Here is a 13,092-nt window from a genome sequence, read left to right on the forward strand (position 1 = left end):
AGACTGATGGTCTGTAAAAAATAGACGCAGCCCGAAAGCAGTGAGAAGGAAACTTGGCATATGACAAACCAAGATGTATGCAGTGAAAGATAAGCAGGGTAACATCATCAACAATCTCGAAGGTATATTAAAAGCAGCGGAAGAATTCTATACTGACCTGTACAGTACCCAAAAGACTGAGGAGCACTCTGTTCGAAACAACAATGAACAGTATACAGAAACTCCTCCTATAACTAGAGATCTGGTCAGAAGAGCATTGCAAGCCATGAAAGGGGGAAAGCTGCAGGAGAGGAAGGAATTACAGTCGATTTAATCAAAGATGGAGGAGAAATAATGCTAGGAAAACTGGTGGCTCTCTATACGAAGTGTCTATCGCCTGCAAGGGTCCTGGAAAATTGGAAGAACGCAAACATTATATTAATCCACAAAAAGGGCGACGTCATAGAACTGAAAAATTACAGGCCCATTAGCTTATGCCTCGTATTATATAAAATATTTACCGAAATAATCTCCTACAGAATAAGGGCAATATTATACTTTAGTCAACCAAGGGAGCAGGCTGGCTTCAGGAAAGGATACCCTGCAATGAATCATATCCATGTCATTAATCAGGTTATCGAGAAATCAGCAGAGTACAATAAGCCTCTCTATATGGCTTTCACAGATTAGGAAAAAGCATTTGATTCAGCAGAGATACCAGCAGTCATAGAAGCATTGCGTAATCAAGAGGTACAGAACACTTATGTAGATACCTTGGAAAATATCTACAGAGGTTCCACATCTACCTGAATTCTACACAAACAGGAAGATACCTATAAAGAATGGGGTCCGACAGGGAGACACAATCTCTCCAATGTTATTCACTCGGTACATAGAAGAAGTATGCAAGCTATTAAACTAGGAAGGCTTAGGAATAAAGATCGATGGCGGATATAATAGCAACCTTCCGTTTGCGGATGCCATTATTGTATTCAGCAACACTGCGGATGAGTTACACTGCGGATGAGTTAGTTTCGAACCTTAACAGGGAGAGCGCAAGTGTAGGGCTGAAGATTAATATGCAGAAGACAAATATAATAAATAATGCGCAAGGGAACAATAGTTCAAGAACGCAAGTCAGCCTCTACAGTCTGTGAAGGAGTACGTTTACATTGGTCAACTAATCACAGGGAACGCTGACCATGAGAAGGAAATTCAAAGAAGAATAAAAATGGGTTGGACTGCATACGGCAGACATCGTGAGCTCCTGACTGGGAGCTTACCACTATCATTGAAAATAATGTATAAAATCAGTGCATTTTACCGGTGCTGACATATTGCGCAAAGACTTGGAGACTGACAATGAAGCTTGAGAACAAGTTAAGGACCGCGCAAAGTGCGATGGAACGAAGAATGCTAGGCACAACTTTAAGAGACAGAAAGAGAGCTGTTTGGATCAGAGAGATAACGGGTATACACGATATTGTAATAGGCATTAAGAGAATAGAATGGAATGGAAAACTTTATTGCCTCTTTAAAGGTTTTAGCGGGTCGAGCCCGAAGTATTCATTCTTGAAGCTTGAGTCCTCTTCAGCCATGGATGGGCCCCTAGTCCAGGGCTCCACTGAGCCGGGCCGCCTCGCACGCGTGCGCTATTAGAGCTCTTTGAGTCTCTAGCTCGCGGCTGGTGAGCCAGCTCTCCCATTGCTCCGCACTTGGTGTTTTGTGTTTGTGGAATGCCTGGTTTCTTGTACACTCCCATGTAATGTGGTACAATGTTGGCTTAGCTCCACACCACGGACAGGTTGCGCTATACTGCGTGGGGAACATCCTACTTAGTAGGTGTAAGTTTGGAAAGGTGCCCGTTTGCAGTCTCCGCCATCCTGCGGCCTCCTCCTTTGTTAATGCTTTATGTGGTGGCGGATATTGATATCTTAGACCCTTATAGAGGTTTAATAGCTCTGAATAGCTGTTCCCGCAGTTGATCTGTGGCCCCTCTGGGGCGGTTGACGTTCCTGCTCGGCTGGTCATCCCTCGAGCTAGGCAGTCCGCCCCTTCGTTGCCCCTGATCCCTGCGTGGCTTGGTATCCAGATATTGTTATGTGTGGGTTGTCCCTCAGCGACTGGAACTCTGCTGAGGATCTTGAGCGCCGTGTTACTTATTCTGCCTCTTATATAGCTCCGGCACACCTCTTGTGAATCTGTTAGAATATTGAGGGATATTCCTGTTCTATAACCTTCTTCCGCTGCCAGTGCGACAGCAATTTCCTCTGCCTCGGTTATGTTAACCACCTCGGCCGTGAGTCCTGTGATTAATTCTCCTTGATTATTTACTACTACCACTGCCGCGTTGTTTTTGTGTGCGTGTGAGTATAGGGACGCATCGGTATAGACTGTATTGTCCCGATGTCCCATCGTCTTTTCGTAAAACTCTGCCCTAGAGTGTCTCCTACTCGCATGGAGGTTTGGGTCCATGTTGCGAGGGATAGGTTGTATGCGTAGTTTCTTTCTTAATGGGTCTGGTATTGTGGCCCTGCTACTTTGTGGTTTTTCTACTTCCCTACCTAGCTTTGTCAGGAGGCATTAAGAGAAAAAAAATGGCGCTGGGAAGGTCATGTAATGCGGAGATTAGATAACCATTGGACCGTTAGGGTGACAGATTTGGTACCAAGAGAATGGCAGCGCAGTAGAGGATGGCAGAAGACAGGGTGATCCGACAAAATTAGGAAATTTGTTGGCGCTAGTTAGAATCGGTTGGCGCAAGGCAGGGGTAATTGAAGATCGAAGGGAGAGGCCTTCGTCCTGCAGTGAACATAAACAGGCTGATTTTGATTATGACGATGGCGCACTCGAAATTCCTTTCACCGTTTCACTTAAAACATTTCATTAAAGCATCCTCTAATCTTTCCTATTGGGCGACGTATTTTCTAATTATTCCAGTCATTTGTTTCATGCAACACGAGACTAACACTACTACATGAATTCGCATACAGTTTTCGCAGCGCCTGTATCATGTACCTTTCCACGTAACCTTCTATTTATTACTTTAGGCTTTCCACATACTGCTGAGATTTACAACTCGGAATGAAAGTGCCAATTTTCCTACCTTCCGACCAATCGAAGCTCCATAGGATCGATGAATCGCACCGACACATCCATTTCGACACGGGAGTCAAGGAGTTGCTGGAAGGGGACGCTCACCAGCCGCACAGTAGCGTCTGGTCCAGAGGAAATGACTTCTGGAAGTTGACCAGATCCGCAGAATTGAAGTAGCACCACCGCATCACGTTCACTGCCGCGACCACCGTCTAATATCTGCACCACGTCACCGGCACATTCCGTCGTCAGGGCCAGAATACCGCCAGCATTGGCTAATCCGCTGTGAATGCTAATCTTGTACTCATTCTTCTGGTGGAACACAATCTGTGCAACTCTTCCTGGAGGCGAGTATGTCTGGTGGACGTGGTAAGTGCAGGTGACGTTCCTCAAGTAGAAACCCGGATAATTCGGTGAACGAACTCGACAGTTTTGTTCGTGGCAGTTGGTCAGCACACGGTCGCAGTAGCTTCCGGCTACTTTATCGCCGTAGTATACGCTGTCACGGTGGGATTCAGCCCTCTTCAGGAAGCGATAAGTGAGGAACACTCCTGCTGTGGCCATATTGATGGTAGACGTGACGGGAAATGTTACAGTCAGACTCACGTTTGGACGCGAGCTGTAAAAGGCGGCACTTCGACCAACGAGGCTCCCACAAAACCCACCAAACTCTAGAGGGCTGATGTTAACATGTGGGACTTGAGGAGATGATCCTCGGTCTGGCGAAGCTGGCCGTGCCATTGTGTTGTGGTGACTACGGTGGTGAAGGCGCTCCTTCGTGAGAAGCAGGGCCTGCCGAACATATGGCTGCTTCGTCACTGCCAGCGCGTTTGTCTCGAGCTCTTCAGAAACTTGCATGTGGCCTTGCAGGCAGCTGGGACTGGAGTTGCTGCGAGGGCAAATGAAAAATTAGCTTTCTCGAGTAAAATGTCACAATCGGTCAAACGATCAACGAATGAACCAGTCAAACAATCATTCAATCAATCAAAAAGAGAGGTAATACAAAATTATGAGAAAAGCTGTTGAACAACGTGTAAGACTGGGAAATTATTGGTAATAACATTACTAGAAATAATTATCGGTCAATCAATCAATCAATGAATTATTAAATCAATCAATCAATCAAACTTTTATTCAGGTGTCCAGTAATAACTGTGGAGCCTTCGTACTGGTGTACTTAAAGAGTAATAAAATGTGATAGACAAAACAATGTGAGATAGCGAGACAGAAACACAGGCAAACAGAATCCAAGGAGGCAGACGTAAGCGAGAGGTAATTGCATGTGAATATCTAGATATATGCAAAACATAGAAAATAAACTCTGAATTATGTCGATACAGGCCGAGTACTTCTTACATGTTTTTTAGAGTCGAGCCAATGAACAGGATGAATGGGTGGCTGCAATGAGTGTCCCTATTGAGTCGGTGCGGCGCGTTGCGCCACCAAGCTCTTTCCAAAACATGGCCTAATGTCGTACATATCCTTTTGTTAAGCACAGAAAAATTCATCGCAGACAGGCTCTAACGCCATTCAGAAAATGCGGAATGCTGCCTCTTCTAGTTCTGAGGCAAGTCGCCCATAACCGAGAAGCTTCGAACGCTACGTATCACCTATAGAGGAACATATAATAAGCAATCATATAATCACTCACTCAATTTCTAATATTTACCGCGCCCAGCAACGAACTTAATGTCAGAGTGCTGCCGCAAGCATACACTAGTAAAAAAAAAGAAACTGCGGGAGAGTAAAGTAAAAAAACAAGAACAATGAATAATTACAATAATTTAGAAAAAGGTGTACACCCAGCAAAGCGCAAGGTAGATAGAAAAGAAAAAAAGAAGGGCCATTGAACGACGTTTTAAAGAACGTCAAGTTCGGAAAAGAACAAAGACCGCGAGGTTGGAATAATATTGTCACAGTGGGTAATGTGGGAAGAAGAGGACGCTGATGGTGGCCTTGGAGACGACGAAGAAGAGTTTAGTGTTATCGCTGATCTACGCTTATTGGCTCAGCTATTAAACGCCATCTGTGAATTGACGACCGCCATCACTTTCTACCGATGTTGAAGACGCACCTGACAACGCTCGAGCCACCGCGACTAGGCCTTAGAAAAACGAATTCAACACCAGGGGACACTTAGCAAAAACTGGCAACAGGAAACACGTCACGCCTAGTTTCAACTCCATCCGTTAGTTGACGCGAGCATCAGAAAAAACGAATGTGAAAGAAACTTACAGACAACGTTTTATATTTTTTTTATTCGTTCCCACAAAAACTAAAAACGTTTTGCGTGCAAATGAACTTATATTTTGCGACCTATTTTTTCTTGCGTCGCCTAGCAACAAGCTAGCGGCACGCCACACGCGCGTGCATGCGTCATGCGCCTGACATAGGAGCGAGCGAGGACGGCCGCGCATGCGAAGCTCGCGTGCTCGGCGATCCGACTATTTTGGATGTAGCCCGTTTTTTGGGCTCCTGGCGTTCGCCTGTGTTCCGTCTGCATTTCGACACGGCACCGCTGCACTACTGGCCTACAGCAAGGTGGGAAATTTTGTTTGACAGTCTGCGACACACTTCAAGCACATTTAGGCTTACCGCATAAAACTGAACGAAGTTATGGAAAAGTTATCGAAAGTTACCGAAAAACAGCTTCGCCGTCGAAGCGTAGTTAATTTGAGTTATTTACTCGTACCGGGAGGTGTTTGCGACACTTTCTATGAGCCCAAGCATTATTATAACCTATTTAGGTAGTTTTTGGGCACGCTCGCCGCGCCTGGCGTTGTGACGAAAAGCACCTTGGCCGTGTGACGCAGTTTCGCGTGTACTGGATCTTACCGGGACAAATTTCGGCGCTTTCTCTGACCCCAAACATTACAGTAACTGATTTCGCTACTTTTTTGGGTACATTTCATGCGCAGTAGCCGAGCTCGGCGTAGTGGCGCAGTTAGCGAATAGCAGCTCGGCTGTGTGCTGCAGTTTGTTTCGCGTGTACTGAATATTACTGGGTCGAGTTGGTGACGCATTCTCCGACCCCCAAAATTATTGTAAATCATTTCGTAACATTTTCGGATACTCTTGAGCCGGATACTTTTCGGATACTCTTGATACTCTTGAGTTGTTAAGCTGCTGTACCAAAAAATCAAGCCAGCCGTGGTGAGTCACTTTTGCGTGTACTGAATTTTAGCGGCACAAGTTTGTGACGTTTATCGCCCTGCAACAACGCCTACGGGAGTGTCGACTCTTTACGCTCACGATATTACTCCATGGAAAGACTGCGCCGGCCGAGAAGCAGTAACACATGGCGCGCGAGCCGGCGGACGAGGCGATTCTTTTCGGCGGCGATCCTGGTCGGTCATGCCTTAGCACCAGCGACGTTGTGCGACCGTGTTCGCGTTGTGAAGGCGCCCGGCCGCGTCGGCGATCGCAGTTATGTTAAATTCCGACGATGCTGCAGGAACTTGTAAGAAGCCAGTGCAACATCTACAACTCGTTGAGAGTGCAACTGCAGGGCGACAATCAGCAGCTATGAGCCTCCATGTGCACTGGAGGGTCGGGCCCTGGAGTGCGTGCTGTACAGCTTGATGACGGTAGGTTGATTCTTGGTTGCCATAGTACAAAATGCCTAATTTCTGCCATTGCATGATTATGAGCTAGCAGATAACGAAACCCCGGTGATTAAACCTGCATTCGTGTAGTACTAATACAGACACGCTCATTGAAGTTATGGCGTGTGAGCTACCTATACTTGCAGGCGTAGTTCCGTTTCGGTTTCCTCAAATCGCATTACTACTGGCGATATTTTGTGCTTGCGTAGTCAGGAGTCATTGTGTTGGAATTTCATGCACGCATTTTCACTAGGGCTTCCGTTTTTCCCGCCGCTGGTAATCGGGTGTAGCCTTGTGACCATGAAATTTTCCGTTTTTTTATCCCCTTCGTGGACTTTCTGAAATGAATTCATTGCATTTCCTAAGTTAAGTTGGTTGAACGACGGCTTTATTCTGAACCAATTTCTGGTGTGCTACGAAATTTCCTCGGTGTAATGTGTGGATTTGCGTGGGTTTCTGGCTTTCCTGTTCAATTCGCCGAGTTCACTAGAATTCAAAGCAAAATTTAGTTTAAAGGTTGTTTGAAGCTAAAATAATCATTTACCTCCGACGACGTAGCAGCAGGAAAAAGTATCGGTTTGCGCTTGAACCAGAATTTGCCGTAATATAACTTGGGGAGGAGCCAGCTAGGTAACCATGGAGACACTTTCACACCTCAGGCACCTTCCTAAAGTGCCGACAAATCAAACTTGAGACTTGACAGCTGTTGGCTCGTCACCATTTTGCTGTCTTTTTTACTTCTTTTGAATGGCAATAGTTATTGGCATCTCCTGGGGTGTGACAGTAAAACTTCATTTGCGCCTAGTTGGTACATTTGGCCCTAGTTGGCCTCGTTGGGGTGTGAAGGCCAGTTTTCTCATTGATGCGGTGCCTGCGCGATTAACTTGAGATGCGTTTAGTTGTCACCATCTATTGCAACGGCCACGTGCATCGCTGTTGCTTCGTTAGTTCAACCTTCTTTGTTTAGATTCATCCCGGAACCACGAAAGGGATTCAGTTCGTAGTCATCTGCTCTGTATGCTCGTGGAACGAGTTGCGATCGGCGAAAACGCCAGTGGCGTTTAACATTTCCTTTTGCATCATTACTTCCTCGAGTGACGGCTCGTCGCGACGCTGGCAGATCCTCGGAACCGTATACCCATCATTAGGGTTACCCTCCCCCCCCCCCCCCCCCCCCCAATAAGGTGAAAAATAAAATAATACGAGACAGCGTCCAACACCAAACCCTGCAATAACCGTTAAACCCTTAAGCAATATGAATGTCTCCCGTTATCTCGTCTGGTTTCTCCGTTATTGCACAGCACTTTTCGAGAAAATTGGCAACTGGAAACAAGAGTCGCAAGGAGTTCGCTAATTAAGCGATGTACTAGGGGATATAGGTAAGGCAACAGCCAAACAGAAAGGAAGAAAGAACATTAAGAAATTGAACCGTTGTGAAAATATTTATGGATCGACGTATTTAGTTACATTATGGATCGACTTGTTATTTAAAAAAAGGAAGTAGAGAAAACGCCGCCGGATGTGAAGAATGATTCCGTCTGTTTTGAATGACGCTTCTACAGTTAGCAGTCGAGCCGCCTACCGTAGCCACATCTATGCTGTGCTTATGTGGGTGCTTTAGTATCCTTCCGCGGTGGGCACAGTACCTCTAGAACCGTAGAGTCTGGCGCTCTACGCAGATGTACGAGAATGGTGACCACGCATTGTTACTCAACTTCCCAAGTAACAATACGAATCGGTTTTGGCACTTGGTAGAGCAGTAAACGAAGGATTTAAAAGAACTCTGATTGTTCCGCAAATATATGTTTCTTTATAATTTTTCCAGACATAATTAAAAAGGGCTACTAGAAATGTGTATTTTTAATTTTCGCTTGCTTACTTGTTCATGGTTTTACTCTTCCTGTGCAAGTCCATTTGTTGTGGTTCCTTGTGTGTCATGTAAAGGAGAGGTGTATCTCACAGGCGTACCTGTGAGATGCACTTTATTTTATTTCTCTTTTGCGGGTGTGGCGAACGGTAGACATTATTCACGTTTTTACCAGTAAAGGTACCCCCCAACCCCCATTTTGACAGAAAACTTACCTTCGGCTGCCCCCTTCCCTAAAAAATATTCTTGGTACGTGCCTGACAGGAGCTGTACACACGTTTCTTTTAGAAGAGGCGATTTTCTATGCACTGGCAAAATTTCAAAGGCGCAATATATCACGTCCAGCTAGTAGTTTGAAGTTTTATTGCAGACCGAAAAAAATAATTGGATTTCTGTACTTTCATCATTTCCTTATGTCGGAGAGCAGCGTTTCATTGCTAAAACCTATAAAAGAACAAAAAATAATATGTTATGCATTTTGCTTATGTCTAGTGATCGGTATGCAGTGTTGATTTTCGCCTATGGGATACCCACTACTACCAAAATAGGCCTTCATAATACTTTCCTTGTGAGCTTTTGTTTCTAGGTTTATCAAATTTCTGCAATTTATTTTTATTCTCACCTAACCGAATTTCTTTTCTATACAGAATTAAAGCGGGAGAGGTGGGCACTAAAAGGAACGCCTCCAAAGAATGCAGAACCCCCGGCTCTCCAGTGCAACTATACAGTGGACCACAGCACCGGTAAGCGAGAAACAGGCCCAAGATGGCTTGTCATTTCACTGCGAACAGGTCATATGCTGGTGATGAAGCACACGAAGAAAAACCTGATATTTTGCCAGCAGAAAAGTGTGGTGGGGTGCAGAATGAGACAAATGTTTGCAATAATGCTCACATGTAGGATGTGCTACTATCACTACACATATTCACGAGCCCTCTCACTCATTTCTGCTCACTTCACACGAGTGGGAAGTCACTGAGTCAGTTTAGGCGAGAGTAAGTGAACGCAAGCGCAGATTAATGCCAGTGAGTGTAAGGGAAACAAATGCGTACCCCTGAGTGCCAGGTGACAATGTGGGCTTATTAGTTGCGACCTGCAGGTGTGAAGAATTGTGACTGCGAAATAAACCATAAGGCCAAACACATTGACTTGATTTTGAAGACGAACAGTATACGTAAAATGTGTTTGTGCAGAATGTGAGGGACGTAACAGAGCAAATTTCGCTCGCTTGGGTTGCTTGTTCAGAGGATTACGCGCGTTCGTCTATTGTCATGGCTTGAATACTATGTTTAAACCATGCATGAATTATTTTATTCAGAGTAAGCAGGGATGGACTTTGGTGCTAATAGTGCCACTGCTATTTAAGATGCAGTGCTGTAACTGCAAATGCACAATCTACAGAACATAGACATATTGGTAAAGCAAGGCCAGGTAGAGGAATTAACAGCGAAGAAAACGAGTCAAACAGAGCACTGAATGATCTCACCTGGCACGGTGGTAGAATCCCACTTGGAAGGAAAGGAAAGAGATCTCCACGAGGTCTCCCATCTCCCCACCAGCAGCGACGAACTCCATCCGACACACGAAGGACAGGTGACGTTGAAAGGGTTCACTCATGCGCAGTGCGTACTTGGCGCCATGTTGGCCGTAGTAGGTGCGGTTGCAGTCTGCGCGGAATAAGGTGGGGCAAAAATAAACATGCTGCAACAGGTATGAAAAACACCTGAAAAGTGCGGTGCACGTCACTGACAGGCACATAGTGTTTCCTTTTTTTATCTGCACCAACGTTTTTCTTAATATTGCCAGTGTCAGATAGCATGGTTTTAACCCTTTGGATAAATTACTCGACGAGGCTGCCATTACTTACACAACATGCCAAAATGCCTAATTGTAAAATTAACATATTTACGCGAATCAACCTTTTCGTTGATTAACTACGTTAACTTTTTAGTTAATCGCTTACTAAGTGTGCGAAATGTTTCTAAAGAGCTTGAAGTACATATTGTCACAGCCTAGTAGGGGACGGGAAAGCCGGTGTCGAGCACTTAGCACTTTATGAGAACAGTCAACGCGACGACGTTGTGTGTTTTTCTACTCGCGCGCTACTTCAGCGTCGTTTTCATTGCCTAACACATACCCGTGGCGACCATAGAGGATGTGGCATTTGCCCCTCGTTTGAAAAGGAGGCATCGTCCCGATGCACCAACGTCCGAAGGCTGTGCACAGACGGTGCAAAGTTGAAGTCATGAGGAAAAGTATGGCTTCGTACGAAGCACCTGCACAACCTCAGGCAGACGACGCCAGTGTTTGGAGCAGTTATGGCTGTGGGGGACAACTTCATAATTCAAATCGCTGATGCGGCGCAGTACTGTATACGGGCCGAAGTATCTTCGCAGGAGCTTCTCAGACAGCCCCCGCAGACGAATGGGCGTCCAGACCCAAACCTGGTCACCGACGTTGTATGAGAGGCGTCTGTGCCGAATATTGTAGTGTCAGGCATCGTTTTCTGTTCTTGAATTCGGAAACGCGCAAGCTGCCTGGCTTCCTCTGCGCGATGTGTAAACTCCGCGGCACCAGTCTTGTCGTCACCGCACTCGTGTGGCAGCATTGCGTCCAACATTGTTGTCACTTCCCGGCCGTCAACGAGGTTGAAAGGCATCACGCGTGTTGTCTCTTGGCGCGCCATATTATACGCAAATGTAACGTATGGTAAAATCTTGTCCCAGTTCTTACGATCGACTTCGAAGTACATACTCATCATATCTGCCAGAGTCTTATTCAAACGTTCTGTCAGTCCATTGGTTTGGGGATGATAAGCCGTGGCCTTTCGGTGAGTGGTACCACTCAGTCGCAAAACGGTGTCCAGAAGCGCAGCCGTGAACGCAGATCCCCTGTCTGTTATAACCACTGCGGGAGCGCCATGTCTTAGGACGACGGCTTCGATGAAAAATCGCGCTGCTTCGGCTGGATAACACCTGTTTCGGCGCATCGAATAAGGTAATCTGTGACGACGATTACCCATCTATTTCCGGCAGTAGACAGTGGAAACGGACCTAACAGGTCCATGCCAATTTGTTCGAACGGCGCTTGCGGTATCTGGACAGGATCCAGCCGTCCACCTGGCTTGCCGGGTAGGGCTTTGCGGCACTGGCAATTCAGGCATGTTTGTGTGTAACGTTTCACGATCGACGCAAGTCTTGGCCAATAGTACTTTAGCCTAATTCTTGCCAATGTGCGGGTGTAAACCAAGTGACCAGCGACCGGCTCGATGTGACAGGCATGTAGGACTTCGTCGCGAAGAGATGCAGGAATGACGAGTAAGTAGCTGCTGCCACTAGATGAAAAGCTCTTTTTATAGAGAACGCCTTGGCGCAAGCAAAACGAAGGCAGCCCACTCGCGAATAACCTCGGCACGCTGCTTGTTTTTCCCTCCAAGTAATCGAAAAGGGGAACCAGTTCTGCGTCCTCGCGTTGGTGGCGTGAAACGGCGACACTATCTACCACGCCTAGAAAAGCCACGTCATCATCGTCGTGCGCTACAGTCCCAACAGAAGACCGAGAAAGGAAGTCGGCGTCGCTGTGTCGTTTCCCTGATTTGTAGACAACCATGAAGTCGAGCTCTTGGAGCCGAAGACTGAAGCGCGCAAGCCGACCAGCTGGGTATATTAAATTAGCCAGCCAGCAAAGTGCATGATGATCACTGACAACGGTGAAACACCGACCATACAAATATGGCCGAAATTTCAGGACCGCCCACACGAGTGCGAGGCATTCTTTTTCTGTAGTGGAAAAGTTAGCCTCCGTCCTTGATAGCGTCCTGCTGGTGCAAGCAATCACTCTTTCGGTGCCGTCCTGCCGCTGTACAAATACTGCGCCAAGGCCGACATTACTTGCGTCGGTATGAAGAATCGTAGGAGCGTCGTCATCAAAGTGTGCGAGCACAGGATGCGTCTGCAGCCGTTGCCGTAGGTCGAGAAATGCCCGTTGCTGGTCTTCGCCCCAAACGAAGGGGACATCTTCTCTGGTGAGATGTGTTAATGGCCATGCGATGCGTGAAAATTCCGCAAGCGTCGGTAGTAGGCGCAAAGGCCCATAAAACGTCGCACGGCCTTTTTATCTGATGGCGTTGGGAAATTAGCAACGGCAGAAAATTTATCAGCGTCAGGTCGGACACCTTCACGACTAACAACGTGACCGAGAAATTGGAGTTCTTCAAAATCAAAATGCCACTTTTCAGGTTTTAACGTTAGACCAGCTGAGTGTATTGCCTAAAAGACCAGTCTCCGCAAGCGTTACTCGAATGTGAAGGCGAAAACAATCACGTCGTCCAGGTACCTCATACAGGTTTGCCATTTGAGGCCTGAGAGTACCATGTCCCATAGTCGTTCAAACGTTGCTGGCGCAGAACACAAACCGAAGGGGAGCAATTGAAATTCATAAAGTCCGTCGGGCGTCACAAAAGCGGTTTTTTCCCTGTCTCTTTCATCAACTTCTATTTGTGAGTAGCCGCTTTTCAAGTCCATCGCCGAAAAGTAACGTGCGTTT

The 13,092-nt window shown here is 46.4% G+C and overlaps 1 protein-coding gene across 3 annotated transcripts in view; it reads right to left on the reverse strand.

Moving 5' to 3' along the window:
* LOC139048616 (uncharacterized) overlaps positions 1 to 13,092 on the reverse strand; it is a 177,359-nt gene that overhangs the window by 30,240 nt on the left and 134,027 nt on the right. For all 3 annotated transcript variants that reach the window (XM_070523048.1, XM_070523047.1, XM_070523049.1), the window contains 2 exons: positions 10,034 to 10,214; positions 3,086 to 3,964 (listed from right to left, as the gene is read on the reverse strand). In XM_070523048.1, coding sequence (XP_070379149.1) covers positions 3,086 to 3,964; positions 10,034 to 10,214 — 1,060 coding nt within the window. The remainder of the gene's footprint in view (positions 1 to 3,085; positions 3,965 to 10,033; positions 10,215 to 13,092) is intronic.

The sequence above is a fragment of the Dermacentor albipictus genome, chromosome 8, assembly GCF_038994185.2.
Source record: "Dermacentor albipictus isolate Rhodes 1998 colony chromosome 8, USDA_Dalb.pri_finalv2, whole genome shotgun sequence".
In the NCBI taxonomy this organism is placed as follows: domain Eukaryota; kingdom Metazoa; phylum Arthropoda; class Arachnida; order Ixodida; family Ixodidae; genus Dermacentor; species Dermacentor albipictus.